The sequence below is a fragment of the Anopheles nili genome, chromosome 3, assembly GCF_943737925.1.
Source record: "Anopheles nili chromosome 3, idAnoNiliSN_F5_01, whole genome shotgun sequence".
Lineage (NCBI taxonomy): Eukaryota > Metazoa > Arthropoda > Insecta > Diptera > Culicidae > Anopheles > Anopheles nili.
The window spans coordinates 4,916,542-4,940,068 of NC_071292.1; the positions used below are offsets into that span (position 1 = coordinate 4,916,542).

At 43.7% G+C, this 23,527-nt stretch overlaps 4 protein-coding genes across 5 annotated transcripts; 3 read left to right on the plus strand and 1 right to left on the minus strand.

Moving 5' to 3' along the window:
- Positions 1 to 1,916: 1,916 nt before the first annotated feature.
- Positions 1,917 to 4,106, plus strand: LOC128725239 (CKLF-like MARVEL transmembrane domain-containing protein 4). 2 transcript variants are annotated; one of them, XM_053818965.1, is made up of 3 exons: positions 1,917 to 2,030; positions 2,838 to 3,309; positions 3,374 to 4,106. In XM_053818965.1, the coding sequence occupies exons 2-3, from the start codon at positions 2,923 to 2,925 to the stop codon at positions 3,515 to 3,517; spliced, it is 531 nt and encodes a 176-aa protein (XP_053674940.1). In that variant the 5' UTR covers positions 1,917 to 2,030; positions 2,838 to 2,922; the 3' UTR covers positions 3,518 to 4,106. The 2 variants fall into 2 exon arrangements, with proteins under 2 accessions (XP_053674940.1, XP_053674941.1); XM_053818966.1 differs by lacking the exon at positions 1,917 to 2,030 and adding an exon at positions 2,354 to 2,419.
- A 601-nt stretch (positions 4,107 to 4,707) lies between these two features.
- Positions 4,708 to 6,604, plus strand: LOC128727870 (T-cell activation inhibitor, mitochondrial). The gene is made up of 4 exons (XM_053821820.1): positions 4,708 to 4,730; positions 4,810 to 5,391; positions 5,461 to 5,773; positions 5,838 to 6,604. The coding sequence occupies exons 1-4, from the start codon at positions 4,708 to 4,710 to the stop codon at positions 6,444 to 6,446; spliced, it is 1,527 nt and encodes a 508-aa protein (XP_053677795.1). The 3' UTR covers positions 6,447 to 6,604.
- Positions 6,605 to 6,700: 96 nt separating this feature from the next.
- Positions 6,701 to 7,287, minus strand: LOC128725594 (ER membrane protein complex subunit 5). The gene is made up of 3 exons (XM_053819352.1): positions 7,170 to 7,287; positions 7,059 to 7,111; positions 6,701 to 6,983 (listed from the first exon to the last, which is right to left on the minus strand). The coding sequence occupies exons 1-3, from the start codon at positions 7,243 to 7,245 to the stop codon at positions 6,744 to 6,746; spliced, it is 369 nt and encodes a 122-aa protein (XP_053675327.1). The 5' UTR covers positions 7,246 to 7,287; the 3' UTR covers positions 6,701 to 6,743.
- Positions 7,288 to 10,904: 3,617 nt separating this feature from the next.
- Positions 10,905 to 12,744, plus strand: LOC128725344 (ATP-dependent RNA helicase me31b). Its single transcript, XM_053819079.1, has 5 exons — positions 10,905 to 10,951; positions 11,039 to 11,117; positions 11,210 to 11,588; positions 11,726 to 12,373; positions 12,575 to 12,744. The coding sequence occupies exons 1-5, from the start codon at positions 10,905 to 10,907 to the stop codon at positions 12,742 to 12,744; spliced, it is 1,323 nt and encodes a 440-aa protein (XP_053675054.1).
- The last annotated feature ends 10,783 nt before the right edge of the window (positions 12,745 to 23,527 follow it).

Here is a 23,527-nt window from a genome sequence, read left to right on the forward strand (position 1 = left end):
TAATCGCACTTTGTTGGCTCCATTCGGACAACTTGCACTTCGGTTGCATAAATTCACCCACGGTGGTAGGAAAATGGCGCATCCGCGGAAAGGTAGGGTGTGACATTTAAATGGAATGACTTATTTGCATGCACTTAACCTCGATAGATCATTTGCAGCTGCAGCTGCGAGTCAGGGTTACGGTTGTGGGCAATGATTTGCGGGTGCAGCGCCCAAACACATGTTGCTACACGGTTGTTAAAATAAACACCACGAAGTGGACCACCTATACATCCTACATCCTAACCCACGAGATGATCGCTGCCCTCGCGAGCGGGAAGCATTTACCACGCGATGAGTAACGAACTACACCCGCAGTCTTTTGGCAAAGAGCCGGCGTTGGTCGGATGCTTGGTATTTCTCATAACTACTGGCTAGGAATAATGAGCCTGAGGATCGTGCCGAGACCTGAAGCAAATATGGTTCAGTTTACTTGCGTTTTTCCGTATTTTATTCAGCGCTGCTGCTCGATCGAGCACGTGTGGAGAGAAAAAATAAATAAAGAAAGCAAACCACAGGGCGCAACGGCAGCATGAGTGATTACAAACTACGCTCTCTTGGAATTCCAATCCTCACGTTCAGTGGAGGTTTTCCAGCTCCGAAGTGGAGTAGTTTTATATTATGTGAGTAGCCAAAAGGTGGCCATTGATGGAAAACCCTTTGAAAATAGGAGCCACTGGAAATTCGATCAATAATAATTAGCTTGAACTAACGTAAGCATGTTGCACCGGAACTTAGTACATGCTCAAGTATGCACATTACTTGGAATGTGGTCTACAATCAATTTGCTGCTAGTTGGGTAAAATTATGATGGATTTGAATGAAAATGGAATAATTTAAAGAAGTTCTCATAAATGTAGGCACACATTTTCGTATTAAAGACAAATTCGTTCAAATAAATTATTGTTCTAAAACCTGAAAGATTTCATTGGCCGTTTGAAGGGCTTGTTCCACGCATAACTTTCAGCAGTGATTACGCTGTGTTTAAGCATCCAAAAGCATGGCATGCAATTATGAAATGTTTTTATGACTTTACTGAATTAATAATTTTAAAAAATAGAGATGGTTGATATAAATATGAGATTAATATTTCATATTTAAACTGACAGCACCGTTTAGCAATTTACGTAGGCATTTGTTTTGACATTTCACCGTGGATACAGTGATGCTCCTAAAATGGCAATGGATCTATGTTGTACAAATGCTGGTTTGTTGTTCTTTTTATGTTTTCTGACGCATAACATGTTTGAGCATAACTGTTTGTATCAAGTTGAATAGCAGGTGCATGTTTTTAAGTTTTTATTTATTGCATGAAAGTGAAAACCAATGCGTATTTCATTTTATTTCATTATCTACAAAAACGTATGACCGCTACATTCGATCGAGTAAATGAAAAGACAACGAAAGCAAGTCTCAAAAGGTATTATCGTGACTTCATCGATCTCCCTCCACTGGAATTTCAGCTTTTTTCTTATTCCAGTGATCAAACAGTCCACACATTGTAGTGATAAAAATTGAGATATCTGCGCAACGTAACCGCATCGTGGCATACGATTTCGCATACACCAACCGCGGACTGTGCGTGGTGGGGATGATGGCACGGAAAGAGTGATCGTCCGATAGAAGATATTAGTTTCGCGCACAAAATACGCCTCCAAAACGGCCTCCCCGATCGACAGCTGGTAAGACCGTGCGTAGACCGACGATCGTTTTGGTCGGTGTTTCATTTCGTGCACCCGTCACCAGCCAACCTACGGGGCCACCGTGCGTGCGTGCATGCGTACAAGCGAATGTTGTGTTTTTATTTGAGTTCGTCTGTCCGCGCACAAGCAAGTGAAAGTGCTGCTGAGATATTGAGAATCTACGGTCAGACGTCGCACGAGCCGTCTTGTGAGACAGGCAGAACCAGCGAATAGCGAATCCTCAACAAGTGTGTTCAAAACACACACCGTTGGCGCGTAGATCCTTCCACACTAGTCCTCCCAGCAGAGGTGAGCTCATTCATTCCCGTCCATTCATCGATTTCGTGAAAAAGTGTGTAGTGTCATTTAGAATGCAACTGCGCGCAATTTACGGAGGGGGTGGCTACGATTCGTGACATCAGCATCAGCAAACGAAGAAAAGTCTACCACCCTTTACGTGTGCCGTGTGCATGTGTGCTTATACGGACCAGGCGCTCCCCATTAGGAGAGAAGTGACGATATTTTCTTGAAGGGTGCGTTTTTTTGTGATTAAAAATGAACCCGTGACTCAACGCGTGGCGATTGCGAGTTTATTCAATTTAATCCGTATTATTAAATTAGGGGCCCTGTCTCTGGGAAGGTCGTCGAGCGACAACCAATTTAAAAATTTCTACGTACAAGGGCCCTTCCTTTGCGGCGTAAGTGTTTCTTTTTAGTGCGAGTAGGATGGTGACCATAAATTATCAACTTGTTGCTAAACGGTGTCGGTTCGCGCTCAAGGCTAACGCCGCCAGAAGCAATGAAAAAATTTGAATTCTGAAATGAAACGAAAATTTGAATCCTACCAAGCTCTCGCGATGGACGAAATCCTATCCTGCTCTGCTGTTGCGTGATGAAAAGTCTCATTAACTCAAGAGGGTGCTGCCCTCGAACGGGTATGCCTTTCTTGCTTTCACTTCTTTTATCGATTGGTTGGGTGTACCAGTAGCCCCAAAGGGGGTGGGCATGGAATTTTTTGTTGATTACTCGCCGTAACAGGAATGATATCGATTTATCCTTGCTTTACTGCTACGATGCCGTGTTGTTAATTGGTTCTGTGTTTCTCCTTCTAAACAGCAGGTCCTCGACGACCATTCCCGCCTGGATGTGTAGCCATCTCTGAACGCGACATTAGAGTTGTATTATTAGATCCGCAATAAACATGAGTGAATTCACGCAAACCGCCACCGTTACGCAGCAGCAAACCGTCGTCCAGCCGTACATTCGGTATGATCCCGAGTACGTCAGGACTATTCCGGGCATCGTGAAGATTGTGTGCATCGTGCTCAATCTCATCGGGTTCATCTGCATCGAGTTTTCCTACTTCAGCTACCGACCTCAGGGTTCGTTCTTCAACACGATCGCCATGCTGGGATTCTGGTTTAGCGGCATAATGCTGGTGTTTTACTTGTTTCACTTTTGTGAAAAGTTTCACAAAATCCCCTGGCTAAAAATAGAGCTGTACTTCTGTGCAGCATGGGCGGCATTGTACATGTTGGCGTCCTCGATAGCAGCCGCCACCAGCATCGAAGCGTTTCAGGCAGCAGCTGTAAGGAAAAATAGTGTGTAACGCGTATCGCCAGCAAACAATTAATGATGTGTTCTCCTTCCAGTTCTTTGGATACTGTGCCATGATCGGGTACGGAGTGGATGCATTCCTCAAGTTCAAGAGCGTCCGAGCGGGTGAGATCGCGCAAGGATCGCGAACCGTCCAGGTGCAGCAGCAGCAGCAGACGATTTCAACATTAACCGCATAGACGGATACACACAGTCCATAATTTCGAACTTCCCGTACGCGCACCATTCGTGCTCAAGAAGGGCAAAAAGTAGAACCAAGCTTAGCAACACTTAAAATCCAATACGAGCTAATAATAGGTTAAACTATGATATTTTCGTGTGAGAGCTAAGCTTAGCTTAACAGTTTAATGTACAAGTGTTGTCCAGTGTCTCCATGTGTAGAAAATTAATCTTTGATGTTTTGCAACGTCGTTTGTTCTGAATAGTGCATAATTTAAGAACGAAGTGTCCGTTACAAACGAACAAAACGAACCACCTCTTGTAAAATGCTGCCTTACACGGAACATGATAGCTTAACGCGGAGCATAAGTATTTACCACGTGGTGTAGGCGTAGTATTTTGTAATCGTACGGAATTCTCTTACCGAATCTTAGTCCTCCTTTGCTAAGGAAGCGACGAAACAAATGATGCACATTTGAAAAGTATAGGAAAAATTATTTTGATATTTGCGTATGTTTTTACCGTACATCGAATGCGTGCTTTATTGTTAGAATAATGTAGCGGGTGGCACTAACGGAGTAAAGGACAATTTCCGAATAAACTATACACTCATGCGAAAGAATGCATTTTGTACCTTCCTTGAACGATTGAGAACGATTATGGATAGTGTGTCAGGATGGAGATGTTTTTTTTGTCAGCAGAAGAAGGATAAATAGAATTTCTCTCGCACAAAACGGCTGCGACATGATGAAGTTCAATCAAGACAATAAGGCGAGTCCAATTCGTTTGATAAGTTTTAAATTTTGAAGGTCTGTCTTGAACGTTGACATACTAAACGATGGAGGCAGTGCAAGAGCACGTGGCTTCTACTACGAATACCATCAGCGTCCACGTGGAAGATTATCTACCAATTACTAAAGTACCAATTCGATGTCTAGGACTTTTTCGACAAGACTCAAATCGCAGTGATTTAACCACCTATCTACTGGGCAACCAAAAATCAATGCAATTCAGCCACGTAGTAGTGGGCTATGTAATGTAAACATGCATTCCTGTGGCTGCGCTTTTGACTGAAATCAGCTGCCATTGCTGCATTTTCGCATTTTCTTTTCTTACTGGCCGTGAATATTTGTTGACAAACTGCCGGAGACAGTGTTTTTCTCCGCCGTAGCGCATCATAAATCGCTCCGGGCTAAACACACGGCTCGGAATGTACATTTTATCCAAGAAATGGTATAGTTCCGGACCAGTCAGCTGTTTGCGGGTGTTTTATGTACGATGTTCGTGTGTTTGCTTCTTTTCTACTCTCCAGTACGAGCAGGCACACGGTCCCGGGGACACTGTTGCTACTTCGAATGGTCAGCTCATCCGAGGTGGCGACCGCCCTGCGCCCGTTCTATTTCGCTGTGCATCCGGACCTCTTCGGGCGCTATCCACAGCAGCGGCAGGTGAACGAAGACTCGTTGAAGCTGCTTAGTGCTCACCTAGAATCGCTACTCAAGCAGAAACGAATGCTTCCCTCCAGTCCACACTCGCTGCCGTTCTACATCAGGGCATCAAATGCCCCGCAGGATCGGGGCACGTTCAATCTCATCAAGGTGCCCCTGGAACGGACGGTCGACACAAGGCTAGTGCTCCGAAGGATACTCGAATCTTGTAACCTGTCCACGGAGTATGTGGACAAAATGCCCGCTGCTAAAAATAGTTCTACCTCTAAGCCCGGCTCATTGAATGAGGCATTTCAGCAGCAGCAACACCATTCGTTCTACTATCGTAAGCGATCGGAGTATAACTTCGGCAAAGAGCAAGAGGACGAAGATGACTCTCCTTTCGAGAAGGAGTTCGATTTGTTCCAGTTTCGGATCAAGAAAGTGCGCGAAAATGAGACGTTAATGTGGGTTTCGCTAGCGATACGATGACATGAAAATGCGTTACATAATGTTTCATCCTTTACCATGCACAGCAAATGGCTTCGGAAAAATGTCGTTACGGCAACGGTGCGCACCAAAGCCCTACAAGAGCTGCAGGAAGAGGTCGAAAAGCTCCGTGACGACGTCCGGAAACGACTCGGGCTGCGAGAGATCATATACGATTGCGGGTGGAACTTGGAGCACTTTCGGGGATGCTTGAAAAGTCTGGAGAAACTTGCGGAACTACACCCGGGTGCCCTTGATGGGTTGAGCGATCGAACCGTGGTGTTTGCGGCGTTCACAGGCGTCAGTCTCGAGGGTCATGTGATGTTGTTTACTGGCGATGTACAGCGGAATTGGTTGGAAGTGAGTACCGTGTTGGACGTTGGAATAGCGCTCCGCTTACGGCCTTTCGCGTTCGTCTTTTTAGCTGATCAAAACGATCGACAAACACGACAGCTACCTGAGCAAATTGCCAGCTTACGAGTTTGCGTTGTCTCAAGTGCTGCGCAACATTCGCATCGGCCGGCGAAAGTTTATGCCAAAGGCACAAGCCATGGCGTACGCTTCGCACTTGCGCAAGATAACTACCGCGCTACTGGACTACCTTGGGAAATCAAAATTTCCCAAATCGTGGCCTCCGGATCTGACGAAGTTCGAGCTGGTGGTCGAATCGGAAGCCGGTCCGCTGATGGTGAGCCCCACCGGGCAGCTGATCGTTCCGGCCACGTGTCCCGGTTCGTTGCTAGTCGATTTCCTTACGAACCACCTGGCAGAGGCGCTGGAGAAACAAAACTCATACGATCGCCAAAAGCACATCGAGCGCGATCTCCATGCACGCTGCGTAGCGCAATTTCGACTGCTGTCACTAACTAAGGATGATTCCGTCACTCCTGACCGGATGATAGAGTGCCTCGAGAAGCTGCTGGCAGAAGGTGGAACCGGGCTCGAACTTGCCGATCTGAATCTTACCATTACGACGTACTACTCTGTCCTGGCCGACGGTATGGTTTGCATACCGTGGGACTGGAAGCGTTAGGTACTGAAGCTCCCTTTCGCGGGAAATGAGGAAATTTAACGGTCAATTGTGCAGGGCCATGTGCCATCTAGTTTCTAGGTCGCCTGTTATCCGAATCGAAACAATGCGGGTTAATTAGGTTTAAATCAGACAAAGGGAAAACCGTTGCTATTGCGAATGGCCAGACAATAAACGTTTTCGTGATGTCTCTAAGATGGTTCTGGTTTTGAATTCGGACAATGTGTGACATGACATATGAGGTGTTCTTTAGCACTGGCTCACATGTTTATTCGATCCGGGTTTAGCTCATGCAATCCGCTAATCCGCATAGTTTTCTCCTGCATAGGACCGCTCATGCGCATCAGAAAAAGGCTGTTCGTAATGAGGGGCCAGTGCTTTTCCGCGGTGATTGAACGTATAGAACGAAGGAATGTTCGACAAAGTTTCCCACGACTTTGCCTGCAAGTCGACCGCAGCACGAATTTCCTTGAAATCGCCTACCACTTGAAGTATGTTGTAGATAATGAATATCAAGCTGGCGATGGCTTGAAATATAATCTATGAGGAGCAGGTATGGAAAGCGGTTAGAATAGTTAACATTTAGAACTACCTTTAATTAAGCCGTATACTTACATCGATCGGCAGCTCTGAGAACTCCTGTTCGGTGATGCGGAGGTATGCACGATCTGAAATGATAAATTAACATAAGAGAAAACCCACTTCTAGCGAAACAAAGGTTCTTACGTTGAGCAGCAGAATAAGCCGCATGTAGCAGGAACAAAAATCCAAGAACGATCTGAATTTTATTGAAAATTGCCATAGTGAAGGCGAAAGCACGAAGTTTTTGGTAGAAAGCCTTTGTTTACTTTTCACACGAAAATCCCCAAATTGACAGCAATGTCAAATTTGATTTCAGCATCCCCAGGCACGTTAACAGTGTTTCAAAAATCGACTGCGTGAGAGCGACATATCGTATGTTTCATTCGTAATTGACTTAAAATAGATAAACATATGTTATCGGTAGCTATTTCCGATAGCTAGGCCTGTAACAATGAATTATAATCTTGCAATTTTATGCCTTTTTTCGAACAGGATCTCACGTGTCCTGCTTCTGTCAAATGTAAACGTCAAGCCGTAACCGACAGCCAACCTTTTTCACGTGCACACTAGCGGTTTCTTCGCTGGTTCTTCCGCGTTATTCTTTCAATTGTTGGTTGGCATCAAATCGAGAAGCAAAGGAAAAAAGTTACAATTAATTTCTCTGCGAAAATTAACCGAGCGAAAGAAGCGGAATCAAAAAGGTATTTAAAACTATCTGCGGACACATCCACGCGTCGTGAAGTATAAGTGCTGGTCGTCAAGCGGCATTCTGCGGCGCTAGAATCATTTTCATACGGCCGTGCAACACGTTTTTATCGAAATGGAGGACTGCGGGCTTTTTCGAGTCTTCGTAAATGGCAGCCGTCATCGGCTACGAGGTTTTGGAAAAAAGTGCGACGTAACTTGCCAGAGTATGGTCGCCGACGAAGGTCATTTTTGGAGGTTTTAACACTCAGCAAGCCACTTCACTGCCGATTTTGGTGTTATTTCGAGGGTGGGAAAGAGTTTTCCTTGCTCATTGTGGGCCAAGAGAAAGTTTCTGTACCCGTGGAAGTCCACAATGGAGGACCTCTAGCGAGCGAAACATGATGGTGGCTTGGTGGAAGGTGCCCGTGGCCTGGCGATTTTATTTTCAATCTCCTGTCGCGTCGGCCTCGCGAAATGATGCCAATTCATTCCGCGTTGCTTGCGTTGAGAACATATTTTGTTCTGCCGATAGTACTAGGAGTTGCCTATGTAACGCTTGGACGGGGTGTCCAATAGATAATACGGTATTATACGTACGCGCTAGCATCGTGAGAGCGAGAAAGTAAGATCGGAACTCTTTGAGAGTGAGTGAGAGATGGGAAGAGAGAGGATGGCGCAGAGCGGAAAAGTGCGCTTGATAAGCTAAGCGGCGTTCGGTAGATTTCACGTCGAATAAAAGAAAAAGGGTTGCGACATATTTACGCGACGCATTGTTAATGTTTTGTGTTCGCTTCAGAGCCGTAACGATAATGGCAAGAACAAACGCTCGCCTTTCTGTCGCCGTTCAACAGCATCCATGTTGGCTTGGCAACTCTTGAAAAGCCAACATAACCCCACTTTATGCGAAGGGATCGGATGGCTGGTTGGTTCGAGTTTGTGCATCTCAAACTCGCTACGTTTTCCTAATCGCCTCCGTTGTAGGTCGCCAATTAGAGCTATTATTCTGTCTTCATGATAAGAGCAACTTTGGCGAAGAAAAACTACGAACTGTTTGAATGGATGGCGGCGTTGATGAATTGCAACAACGTCCCTTTGTCGAAATTTGAGGTTGTGTTTGCTTCACACCGCGCGGACTACTGTGTTCGCAGTAATTTTCACGCATTTTCACTGCACATCATCGGCATTTGATCCTTTGAAAACAGTACAAATGAAAAAGATCGGGTTCACATAGTTCGGTAGGTCGGGCTGCGGTCGAAGAAAGGGATAGGAAATGAAGAAAGACGGTCGTTGAGAAGGATGGGCGAAAGATTTCACTGGTAGATAGAAACAACGACAATGGTTCTCGTCGTCCAATGGCCGAAATACCCGCCGTCACAATTCGCTTCCAATCGCGCGCGTCCAATATCGAACTCGTTAGTGCAAATCGCTTCAAAAATGGTGGAAGTTGGTACTGCGATGGATCTCTCCTTCGATTAACATCATTTACCGTCTGTAAACGCGTATGATTCACTCCCGTCATTATCTAGCAGAGACAACCCCTGTTTGCTGTTAAATGGAGGGCTGGCTCCTCTAAAAGACACATTTCTCTACGCGTTCAGACGCTTTAAAAGTGAAAGCTCTTTTTTGGCGAAACAATCGAAAAAGACAAAAAACGAGCCTCCACACTTTGCTGTATCCGAGATTGCCGATTTAACATCGTAATGGGGTGACTATGGTTGGATTGTACACTTGCATTAATAAAACATTCTGCAAAACCCCAATGACTTTTGGCAGTGGTTGATTGTAGCTTTTTCTTTCGTTGCAGCGAAAATTTTACTAAAACGGAATATACTGAAAAGTGCAAATTCTACTCAAAAATAACACGCGTTCCTGAAGGATAGGAGGGAGCATCAGAAAGCGTCAAAGAGAGCGAGAGAGAGAGAGAGAGAGAGAGAGCGAGAGAGGAGAATCACTCGACCGCTTTAAGCGAGCGTGTGTTGTGCGCGAAAATAGTTGGACAAAAGATTCTTTCAACAAAATAAAAAAGGCATAATCTATTTCGGATCAACCCGGTCGCAGTGGTGTACGCTGGAAAACGTAAAATCTTATTTGCCCCACTTCGCGTCGAGAGCGTGAGCACAGATTTTCCGTTGGCAGAATCCGGAGCTGCGGAGCAAACTAATAGAGCAGAGATCTGGAGCCCATTGTGCATTTCTTCCTGTTCGGTTAAGTTTTCTGCTGAAGAATCCAAATACCATACCCATACTCTACATATTTTGCTGAAGGTGCGATACTCGATCGCGAACAGAAGAATAAACAAATAACAAAAACGCATCGTTTTCATAAGTGGCGAATGCACACTTGTGCATTTAGAACAAAATCGGTAGCGCGTATCTATAGCCGTGTGCGAAAGTAAATAACACAAACTTGGACATTGAACACGTGGACGGCGCTGAACTAGTGAATACGGTGAGAATATAAGACTTTTTTAATTTATTGCGTTAGCAAGGGGCTCGCAACGAGACCAGCTGATGTACTGCGGTGATTTGGTTAGGGTGGATTCTGGAGGTCTTGGTTTCATCAAAATTGTAAAAAAGTGTAGACCAAATTTATAAATTAACATACCTGCATCGTGGCAATATAGAAAAAGGAACACCTCCATCGTGAGGACTACTGCAGCATTTTCCGGCGAGGAGTGTAACACGGCAAATGAGATAACGAAGCTTTCCTGGCAAGTGAAATTGGAGTGGCATAAAAGTGCGCCTTCTAAAGCAACCCAATCGAATGGAAGCTAAAAGCAGTTGATGTACAAAAATACAGCACTTCACACCGATCATAGAACAGGCAAGGTGACGGAAAGAAGAAGCGAAAGTGAAATCAATAGTGATTGAGAAATTTGTGAATACTAGAATTAATATTAGTTTATGAATAGTGCGGTTAAGGTGAATAATTTTAAGTGCAAGCTGCCATGCTAGCGCGGCTATAGACGCAAATACTCATCTTACAAAGCACAGCAAAACAACGTACAGTTTTGTGGTTTAAATCGATGGTGGATGCATAAGCATACGGAGAGAAATTCATTTGTCTTGGTTTAATATTTTTAAACTAAATTTACGGTCCCTGACGAAAAAGAGAGGTGCACAAAAAAGAACCATAGCATTATCCAGAAGCAGAAGTAATACGAAAAAAAGTCTTAAATCAACGGTCAACGCCATGATGACTGAAACGTTGAATTCGAATAATCATCTCAGCCAGAAAGGGTAAGTCTTTTTCATAAAAGAAAACTGTCATTTTTCTGTACGACAGCCGACGATAACTTGCTCCTTTGGTTTGCTTGATCTTTCCAGCGAGAACAACAAAGTTGGTGACATGGGATGGAAGGCCAAACTTAAAATACCGCCCAAAGATACTAGAATTAAGACTAGTGTGAGTATACTTGAAAGCAGTTGAAAAAATGCGTTATCGCATAAGCAGACGATGGGTAATTTTATGATTTTTGATGTTTCTGTATTGCGCAGGATGTTACGGATACACGAGGAAATGAGTTCGAGGAATTCTGTCTGAAGCGACCGCTGTTGATGGGTATTTTTGAGAAAGGTTGGGAGAAACCGTCTCCGATCCAAGAGGCGGCCATCCCAATTGCCCTAGTCGGCAAGGACGTATTGGCACGAGCAAAAAACGGCACCGGCAAGACGGGCGCGTACAGCATTCCTGTACTGGAGCAGGTCGATCCGACCAAGGACTACATTCAGGCTCTTATCATAGTGCCGACGCGTGAGCTGGCCTTGCAGACCTCACAGATCTGCATCGAACTGGCCAAGCACATGCACATCCGCGTCATGGTGACGACCGGTGGAACCAATCTGAAGGATGATATCATGAGAATTTATCAAAAAGGTATAGAATACAATTATAAATTACATATCTGACGCACTTGATTGCATTGTGGCGTGTGTCTGATTGATTGAATTTGCAATCATCGTTCGATATGAAATTTTCACCAATTTGTGTGTTATTTCGAATTTTTTATTCAGTTCAAGTGATCATTGCCACGCCCGGTCGTATTCTCGATCTCATGGACAAGGACGTGGCCAACATGTCTCAGTGTCGGATGCTAGTATTAGACGAGGCAGATAAGTTGCTGTCGCAGGACTTCAAAGGCATGCTGGATCATGTCATTATGAGATTGCCAAAGGAGCGCCAGATTCTGTTGTTCTCCGCGACATTCCCACTGAGTGTGAAGAACTTTATGGAGAAGCATTTGCGCGATCCGTACGAGATCAATCTGATGGAGGAGCTGACACTCAAGGGTGTCACGCAATACTATGCGTTCGTACAGGAAAGACAAAAGGTGCATTGTCTGAATACGTTGTTCTCGAAGCTCCAGATCAATCAGTCGATTATTTTCTGTAATTCGACGCAGCGTGTCGAATTGCTTGCGAAAAAGATCACTGAGCTGGGCTACTGTTGTTACTACATTCATGCACGAATGCAGCAGGCCCATCGAAACCGCGTTTTCCATGATTTCCGATCGGGCCTGTGCCGGAATCTGGTGTGCTCCGACCTCTTCACTCGTGGTATCGACGTACAGGCTGTGAACGTTGTAATTAATTTTGATTTCCCTAAGATGGCGGAGACTTACCTGCACAGAATCGGTAGATCCGGACGTTTCGGACATTTGGGTAAGTGAATAGACATTTTTAAGATTTTGTTTTCACATAATTTGTTGTATTGAATTGGATTAGATGCAATTTCACCAGCATCTCTATTGTATTTTGATTTGAATCTTTGCCTTCTTTTACGATTTTATGACCTATCCTAGCGGGGTGAAATGATTTTTACAATATGGTTGAATGGTTTTTTAATTAATATGTTTTCTTTAGGTATCGCCATTAATCTAATTACCTATGAGGATCGTTTTGATCTTCATCGAATTGAGAAAGAGTTGGGCACGGAGATCAAGCCCATCCCGAAGGTGATCGATCCGGCTTTGTACGTGCCGCGACCAGATGATCCGAACAGCACGCAAGAGGAACAAAATGTTAGTAAATAAGCATGAGAAGGTGAGCGTGTGATATACAATAGCATGTGAATATGGTTGCGCAAGAGAAAGAACAGGTGGAGTGTAAGAGAAGAGTTGAACAGCTAAGGGGAATGATAGACAGAAGAGCGATTGAAGAATTGAAGATGAGTCGAGCGAAGGGAGATGGGGGCGTGAAATTTTACAGGAAAGAGAAGAAAATTGAAATGTATAACATCCATTGGAATCATCAATGCATGAATGGCGAAGAAGGAAACTGTTGATACACTTCCAAATAATTTTGTAATTAAGAACGTGCTGTCACGAGAGATTTACGTACGTAACGTGCTGAAATGAATTGCTCCTGGATCTGGTTTCTCCTGATGCGTCGTCGCTTGCCTGTTCTGTGGAAACGAAGATATGGTTTCGTGTAAAATATCGGTGTTATATTCAATGTATATTGAATGTGGAACATCGTTCTAAAATCGAAACCAGGCAAAGCGCGGTACCGTTTGTCCTGTACAACGCAGATTAAGAGGAATCATTTTACATCTTTCCCACATCATTTGAACAACGGAAAAAAATGAGCAAACTGGATGCCAAGGTCTAAGGGAGCTTTTTGGGAAGACTCATTGGAAAATTTCTTGAAGCGTAAAGGAAGTGCATTTAATGTAACGTAACGTCACATATGATGGGTTCTTCTTTGTCGTTGGCGAGCGAGTGTCTGATTTTCAGCATTAGTGTACGCGCAATAGCATCTATGCTACTGTGATTCCGTATTAATTTTTTACAAATCGACTTATTCTATCGATTTTGGTAATAGTGGGTGAAACACACCCGGGGGATGTTCGTTAGATCTATCAATAACAAAACTACCATACGCGTCATTGTGGGAGGAATTCTCTCTTCTCCGTACACATTCTCATCGTCTCCCTTATTCGGCATCAAAATCACTACATATTTTCATGCATTATCAGCAGCAAGAGTAGTTGAAGTGGAGTTAAAGAACTATTGATTATTTGATCACAAGAAATGCGACGTGGAACAGATGAAAACGTACACTATTAGAACGTGCAAAAGGGGATACAAGAAGAAAATTGCATAGGAATATCGAATGCGATGAATGAAAAGAAGTGATAAATAGCGTTTGTATAAACGAAAGAAATGAGCAAACTAAACAAAAACTGCAAGGCAATTGAGTAATAGATGTTGGGAATTTATTTGAAAATACGATCAAAAAAGTAACAGATTAATAGTGCGACAGAGGAGAGAAAAACAGGCGCCCTATTCCTGTGTTTTGATGCTTGAGTTTGTACAACGGTTACTATTTTGTTTAAAAGTCACACTTTCTTCCGTAAGAGACATTATTCTGATCATATGTTGTGTGGTTTTCCTTTAAGCCCTCGAGTGTATGTGTACAAAACTACCTGAAGGAAGAGGTTATCCGCTACCGTACTACTACGTAGCACGAGGCAGCAGGATCTGCCCTGTAGGAGATTTGTTTGAGCATGTTTGGTTGGGAATGTAATAGTTATGCGCGACAGAGATGCGTGAATGTGACTTGGGTGATGTTGGAATATGATCATGCACACGTGCACTAGCCGTGTGTCGAATGGATGGTCCACAGTTAAATATTATTTTTTTCTAGTGCCGCTAGAACAAATCTTATTATCTCTGGTGGACGTTGATCTAATAGGTTACACAATGACAATGCAAGCTCGCGGAGATCGTTGGTAAAAAGAAAGCGCACTGAAACAAAATTGCGTTTATTGGAGTAATGGCTGGATAGCATACGAAAGGAGTGTGGAAGGGGAAAAGGATAAACATAATCTGTACATATTGCATAGACTAATATAGCGATAACAAACAATAGTGAAGGGATGTCAGAAACAGAATTTGAGAATACGTAGCTGAATCGTGGAGACAAAGAATATGCGATCGATGATCAGTCAAAGATAGAAATGGGATATACAAACATAATTGAAATAACGATGGGACTGATATAACACGAATGGTAACGAAAAACAATAACGTAACAAGCGTAGGTCGGCAGAGAAGGGAGAAATCTGTCGGTGCTATGGATGTCCACTAGCATAGCGTGGGAAGTTGGTAACATCTTGTTTTCCAGCTGCTGCGAAAAATGGTTATAATTGAGCCTTTGGAGGTGCAGGGAAATCAGGGATAATGTTCTTTGTTCGGTGAATGGAACCGCTAGTGTAAGGAGATTGCCGTTGTTTATTTTCGATGGATCAAATGGAGCATGACCTGTTTAAAAAATTCGATTCGGGGAAGAATCGCTGAATGCAAATTATGAATGAAGCGTAACGATGACGTTTACAACCGTTGTGTGTTACATTACCTTTTAGCAAATGGTCAACGAAGCGACAATATCGAATAATGCTCATACGTGTTATGGAAAAATGATTACATGTCTTTGAAACAAGGAAAAGCCAATCGAAGTCCTTTTTGGAACAAGCTAAAAATGTACAGTTCCGCATTTTGAACAAAGGCAATAGATCCTGAGTTAGCGATATCGTAAGCCGAATGAAGAGCGTTTAGTTGGTTTGAAATTTTTGCGCTGTAAACAAGGGGTTGAATTGCGGAAGGTTATGGCAATTTGTGGGCATAGAATATCGGCCTTACCAAGCGCGGATTTTTAATGGGATAATCTAATCTTAATAGAAAACATACAATCGGCTGAAACAGCCACACTTGTGCGATTCAAGAATGTGCGAGAAACATTCTTCAACGGGTTCTCATGGAAAGCTTCACTATTTTTCTCACAAAATGACTGATGCAAATTGGCCAATTCGCCTACATGCGGACGTAAATAAGTCTTCGTAGACTGGTGTGCAGTGATTACAATTTTGATCGTCTGCGAGAAATCGACCCGTCATATTCAATCAACTCCCGAGCAATCGTTTGATCGCTCGATAATCTGAATTGAAGCTCTTGCCCTTGGAACTGTGAAGAATTTTCACTTTAGATTTGAGTAGGGGTTGGGAACAAACCTAGGATAATGATGAGAGAATGCGTGATGACCATTGCTAGTGTATGAATGATTGTAGAGAATATTTGAAATAATGTCATGATTGGGAATTGAGCGTGTCGTGATGGATGTGCGTTTTGGTCTTGAGCGTAAATATGCGATTTGAATGAATAAGGATGAATGAATGATTTGTGTGCAAATTTGTCGTATGTGTAGAAGAAAAGTCATAACCGTATTACGGTTGTTGAGAAGATTCATCACTGGATTGAATGCAATCTGGTAGCGTTTGATGAACTATGATTCATGTATTGGGATCATATTTTTTCAATTGGTTTTACCACAAGCTCGTGAAGCAACATAATAATGCGTGCTTCACGATTTTGAGATATATTGGTCGGAAATATAAATTTCTGTTAAGAACAAAAAACATGTGCTGTACTTTTAATATAATATGAAAATCAAGCGATGATCATAATTTTGATGAAGGAAAACATCGCATCATTGGCTACTAGCAAGCAAGCTCGTTTTATGGCATTGCTGATAGTTCAAAAAGCACATTATAGAAATCTTCGGTTTGGAATATTTATCTTTCACCAATGGGAAAAGCTTGTGTGTATTTCTCGAATGATGCAATATTTTTTACGATTGAATCTCTTCCTATGAGATTTCTAAATAATGCCCTGCATTATGTGTAGGGATTGAATGTGGCGCGAAGAGTTGGGTGAAACTTTTAGTATTATTCCGGTAGTAGAGTATGGCACACAGTCTCACTTACACAAAATCACATCTAATATTCACTGGTAATTAATTACGGAACGAAAATTGCGAGCGAAGGAAAACCACAAACAATTACTTCAACGTACCTGCATTTTTACATAAAGACAATGATGAACTGAAGGCGTGTTTGAAAATGAAGAGGGGTAATCCTCGAAAGTTGGCTAGTTTGAGACAAAACAAATATAAGAGTCATCTGGGTGGAAGCAAATTTTCGACAACGAGGAAAAGGCGTTATCAAAAAGCACGACTAAAATAAGAATTGATGGAGGCGCTTAATAATAACAGTGCATGGAGGCCAACATCTACTCCTTATTCTTACTCAATGTTCTTTCCACGTAACTGAATATTTGGATTCGAGTTCACGAAATGAAGGTATTCCTTAATTGTAGATCGTGATAATGATTTCTAATATTTTGCTTGGTTTATTTTAATCAGAAACATGAACAAAATTGATTTCTCTATTCCGCATACTATTCCAACACAAATTCTGATATAAAATGTCCTTCAGGATAGTCCTACTTTAGAACACATTGATGATCATAAAATATTCTTTTATTATGTTAATGCTAAGTATTTAACCACGAAATGATCACGCCTATCAACAAACAAATGCATACGTCACAGCGTTTGAAAAAATAACCAGTAGCGTGGACATACAAAAAAAAATGAAATAGTTACCGTAAAATATTTTTGAGCGACGAATGTGAAGTGGAAATGTAAACCGTACATATTACTACAGGTATAAGCACTAAAATTCATGCCAACTGAAACTAACCAACCGAAGATTCCTCACAAATCAAAGCTGCTTTTTCCTTAAAATAGATCACCTTTCCTACAGCTGTTCTCATGATCGCCTTAGAGAAATTAATATTCAAATCAGTGGAAGATATTTTTGCATCGATCTTGTTTCGATCCAAACAAAATACTTGGATATGCTTCGGAGCACGAAAAAGCGAATTAAACGTTTCAATTTTGTAACATTTCTCTCGTGCACTGTCACAAGCACAGGTTACAAATTACAGTCACAGATAGCTTCATTCCAAATAATAGAACAAAACAATCCACTCTGAAAAATTAACGTCTGTTTAAAGTGAGCATCTAATCTACGATTCACCATATGATCAACCAGACAATCAGACGAAATTGCCTTTTCTACAGTGGTTCCTTTAGAAAAATTAGCTTGAAATGCTATTGTTTTTCCCTAAAATCAAAGTCCATAGTTTGGAAACTCGTGGTCTCCGAGAACATCGATTGTGTGTGACGATGAATTCGTTATCTCATGATGCACCAAATGTTGTACACATTTCTACATGATAATTTTCAAGGAAGCAATCTTGCAACATGTTCAACAAAACTTTGAAAATGAGAACTGCTAAGGATAGGGAATAAGATCGATCTATGAAAGATAGCAGTTTTTAAGTAGCTTTGATTTGTGTGTAACAGGCGACGACGAAGATTCGTCCGTGTGTGAAAAAGAAGAGAGAGAGAGAGAGAGAACGAGAGATAAAACATTAACATCGAAGTTAAATGTCTCATGTACAAAATTCTATCTTGTGGTGCTATTTGTTACACATCGGCTCTCAGCCGTAGAACAACGGCTCTCTTATAGGCTGAACGGTAAACGACGGGGAGGAATGGTTCAGCGAGGTGTATACCGTCAGGGGTTGAAACAAACGATTTAGTTGTTCGGAGTGAGAAAATGTCTTGCTCTAAATCTACTCCTATCGATGTACAGCAAATGGAAGCGCGAGTTTTTACACATACCATCCAATCATAATGTCGTACAAAACCAACCTCGAGTTGAGATCTTCTTATGCTCTGTATTTGGTTTGGGTAGGAGGAGCCAATTGGAGCATGAAAGGATTGAGCTGGTGATAATTTTAAGCAAACCAACCATAACATTACACATCCAAACACACACACACATATACATACACACCATCAAGCAACAATCAACCGATATTTAATGAGTGAGTGATAAGAAACCAAGAGCAGGGACACGCAAAGAGTGCTGAACAGGACAGCTAGCAATGAAACAAACAAGGAAAAGAAAAACAAATCCAACCAAATCAGGTACGGAAGCAATTTTTTGCTATGTCTAATCAATCTTTCAATGATCGCTGATCAAACGAGGAAATAGTAAATTGAAGAACGGTTTGTAGACGATCTACCATGTGCTTCTGCGGGGGATGGAAGACGACGACAAATTGTGAGAACGGTACCTGAAATTTGTAAACGTAATGTAGGACTAGGTTTAGAAACGATTTTATCTCGCAGCGAGCAGAGAGAGAGAGAGCAACTGAACAACCCGACGACAACATGGGCAAAAAACAACAGCCCAGAAAAGATGAGAAAAAAAAACAGAAACAACACCGAAACTAAAACAAGAAAGGAAAATAAAACTGCTATCGAATAACATCCAAACAAAAATGGGAGTTCTGTATTTGATGCGAAATTGAACACAATCCCTTCGCTTGTCTGTTTGTGGTGCGATGGATGTGAAGCTTTTAAAGCTTTCCCTGCGCATGATTGTTCGTACGGTTCATAGAAAGGATACATAAGGGATCCAGGGTTGTCTTTTCGCCCATTTTCCTAAAGGTGATGAACTTCAAGGATGCTGAAGGTGGAACATAACACGAACTACGAAAGCTGCGGCACAAAAGTTCGCTAGAAATGGAGCTTTTTTGTGTTGGTCAATATCGCAATTTTAAGCTTTTCAAGCAGAGTTGCCAAATTCGTGAAAAAAGGATACGTTTTTAGCGAGTTTTATAGCAAACGAAACATTTTTCACTGGTGTCTGGCCAAAGAAAGGGGTGATTGGTGTCCTTGGCATTGCTGATCGTCTGTTCCGTTGCCAAGTTTTCTTGCGACCATAATAAGGTTCTTTCGTCCTGACTTCGCCAGTAAGAAGTAATTTGACCAGGATTACAGGCAAGACAGGTCAAAAGAAATGGGCCTTTCTCTTCAACTAGGCTCCACGGCACGGATCATATGCTCAGATGTGCTGTGTTTCCTTTCGAGCACAATGAGCCACGGCCGCATATCACGAATGGTGGGGCTTATTATTCAAATTCGTCAGGTATCCTTAGCTTCAAGAAAAGCAGCATTGAACGGGAGCAAGACGTTTTGGGTGGAAGGAAACAAAATCAAAACGAAAAAAATGGAAGATGATGGGACGGATTTTCGGCATATGTAGTTCACCTTGCAGACCGCAAGTGATGCAGAGGGGAATCCTTTTTCTTCGTGAAAGGGGTGCACAAATGGGTTGAGATTTTAGCTGCATGAAAAGGCTGTTGGTCGAAAAGGTGGGAGATTCTTTCCTTTCGTGAATGACAAACTTTCATTAAAAACATCGAGATATTGTGCGCTTGCATACGAGGGCTGCTCGGGGACATTTTATCGCCAGGATTCTTTACCCTGGTTGCTATGGTATCGATTCCAAGAAGCATGGCTACTTGATGGACGTTCACACACCCGCGCTCGGTATATTTCCGGCTGTATGGTAGAAGAACATTTTTGGGAGGTTATTTGTCGCCTCGCTGCTTGCCATCGGAAGGGAAAACAAATTTGGATTTGGCTTCACACCTGGCCGTTGTTATCGCTGGCACTTAAAATGAACTCAGTACAAGGCCAGCTGAAGTGGCGTTTATTTTTTTCGTTGTGTTGCAGCCGACAATCTCGCCAGCATAAAACGAAGAGGGCTTTTCAGTACGGATGGACTTTTGTGTTCCTTTTTTTTTTTTACTCTCGACTCGAACCACCAACCTCCGTGGACGAGAGAAACTATTACCAGATTGGTTTTGCGGCCGGCAGAAATAAGGCTTGCAGCGACGAAATGATGGAAAACAGAAGCCGAGCAAACAAAAGAAGGACCCGGTGCATAAAAAAACTGACGGTTGGGAAAAAGTTTCGCATTCTTTTTTTTTTTTCGTTCTTCCCTATGCGATGTCCCGTCACCGTCGTCCTGCGTTCGCGCGTGCAAAACTTGCCGCCATCTCGGCGTGTCTTTGATTAGAGGTAGTGATTACACCGGAAGGCAGGTGTAACAAGCCGAGGGGGGGGGGGGGGGGGGTTGGAAAGAAGAAAACGAGGGGGTGGTTTTTCACCGATCCAACCATGACCATAGCGGCACGGGTGGAAAGTTTTGCTCCCGTGAGCTGCACTTTTCCGGCGCCACATTTCCCGGATAATGTGCGACATCTCCCCTTCGATGGAGTAGGCGGGTGGATGAAGGTGGAAAGGCACGAACCTGGCACAAAATGGACACTCGTGCATTTAGCATAAAGTGAGAGCCAGTCAATTAGCCGTCGTATCCTTTACAGAAGGCCTCGGCCCCATTAGCTTCAGCCACTGACCACCGCGTCGGTTGGTTTGGCCGTTGGAGAGGTCGGTTGCGCTGCAGATTTCACAAAGTGACAACGTTAATTGAGATAAACTTAACGTTATTTATGAAAACCGGCAGGGGCGACCTATCCGGGGGCATGCGGGAGTGGAGTGGTGGTTCAACAAATCAAATAATGGCACTTGGTATGACTTATGGGGCACATTCAGCTGCCCGGAAACGTTAAATGACGAATGTTTCGCCCGGGCGCGCGTGCAAGAAGAGGCTCGACAAATTGATTCATGGTATGCAATTTTCGCTCACCACCCGGCCAGATTGGGTGTCTTAATTGTAATGGAATGCAAACGGCGGTTTGCGTGCGCCACCTTTAAGGATGCCATCCGCATTAAGTCCCTATTTCCCATTGAAACGTACGGATGCATCGATTCGAACGGCCGCTTGGAGTTTCGAACGAGAAAAAAATATGCTCGCAGTTTCCACATTTTCCCCGACCGTCGAGTGTCTGTTCGGGGTTGAGCTACAAAGTTGAAAAATAATTAATTCACGGTTTCGCCTTTTTCGCCATATTTACCTAACCTGATGCTCGCGGAAGCCCCGACAAGCCGATCTTCCGTGCCAGGCCGGGGCAAATTTTTCGTAGCAGGAAGGATAATCAGGGGGTGAAAATGAAAAAAAAAAGATGAAGAATGAACTGCAAAAACGGCCGGCCGGTGTGGGAAAATTTTTCAACATCCTTCTGGCTGCGTCAACGAAGTTTGGAAGCCGGCATTGGCGGGAGAGAATTAAAAGCAAAATATCGATTTGAACAATTCACGCGTACACCGAGGGAACCGAGCTTGGTATAAAGAAGAGAGAGAATAAAAAACCGATCCCAAACGAAGCGTGCACACATAAAAAGAAAGAGAGAAAAAAACAGGCGTACACACAAAACAGAAAGAGCAACAAAACTGGTATTAAAATACAGCTGGCGGTTTCTTGTGGATCATCGTGGGTCCTGGCGGCTCGATGCGCTCGATCCCCCTGAAACCGTGTTCCAGGATCGGTTGTTGCAGCTGCTGCTACTGTTGCTACTCGAGCCTGCTAGCAGGCGGAATGTTTCAATGTTTTTGCATGCTCATATCGGAGCAAATAACCGTAAATAAGACAAAGTTTGAAATGTTTTTCGCTGCTGGTTGCTTGCGCCGTTGCCACCGCTGCCAACACCTGTCGAAAGGAAGCGAAGAGAAGGCGAAACCCTACCCGATGGCGTCCATTTTGACGGTTTCGGTGGCGTTGTAGTTATTTTACTTCCTGCCGGCGTGTTTTTTTTTTATTTTCCCTGCCCTCGTACTTCCCGTTAGCTCGCTTTACCCAATAAAAATCGCTTACATGGTTTTCGCTCCAAGGAGCAGCAGGAGGAGGAGCAACCGAAACAAAAAAAAACTGAAGAAAAATCTCGGCACATTCGAGCGAAACCTGGATGTTCGGGAAGGAGTGAATCCCTTTTTTTATTCCTCCCTCGGTTCCCGTGACGCTGGCGGATGATGCGAGTTTCATTGAAGTTTTGAGTGAAGGTTGGCATGCTGCGCCTGGTTGCCAGGACAACACCCACCCTCCCACTCACACACACAGCACGCTCTCGAGCACTACGCTGGAAAACCCGACCGATAAGAGGATGCTCGAGCGGCTTGGTTTATGGGGCGTCCTTCGCGCAGCACTCGGTAACGAGAGATGTAAAGTTTCGCCTTAATTTGTAACACTAGAACCGAAAATAACGCAGCCCCCGAGTGGGTGAACAATGTTGAGAACGAACCAGGACGAAGGATCCTTCGTGAGCAACGGGATGTTGCTTCCGGTTTCCGGCAGCGTGTGGTTGTGGAATTAACTCGTATGTGACGAGTGGGTGAATTCCGACGCACTCGCGGGATTTTCATGTCTGCAAGTCGACTCCGAGATGGCGCTTTAGGCCAATGGCGCTGTGTCGCCGAGATTTGCCGATGGTTACGATTGGCGTGGCACAAAATCGGAGTTGTTTAATTTGCAAATTAATCCTTCCTCGGCGAGCGGCTTTCCGGGTTTTCTCCAATCGAACGCGAAGGTCCGCCCGAGTAGTTAATCCGTTCCGCTACATTAACCCCCGCGGTTAAGCCGAAGTGCTAAACACCCCCACGAAAGGAAAGGACTCAAACATCCACCCCAAACCCCAAATAGCTGCTCTGGTTGCTTTAATTCGAAGAAAAACCATTTCGTTCGTCGTGCCCGCGGGTATGTGGGTGGAAGTAAAAAGAAAAGCGTGGAAAATCACTAATCTACCCCTCGCCACAACCGCCGTCGCCATGGTGGCCGTTAAACAATTCACACACACACACACACACACACACCCATTAGTGGGGCCCAATTCGTGCCATATCGTCGCCTCCCCTCCCCCTGGTCACTTCCGATGAGCCAGGATATAATTAATTTATTCTCACTGTTCACTTCTGTCGGTTTCTCAACACCAGCTAATTAGTCAATCCCCGTTCGCTTTCCTGCATTCGGAGCTTCCGGTCGTGCCTGTCGAGTTTCCGGTGTGTGTGTGTGTGCGTGTGAGACGGGTAGGAAAAAGAGCAAACTCCGCGCCCGGACTCGTCGTCCTTCGTTATATCCTGGCTTGTCAACACGCTGTTTGCCCCGCACTCGTGGGTGCTCGAGGAGGTGCCGAGCTACGGTGGCGAGGTTACGGAGAAAAA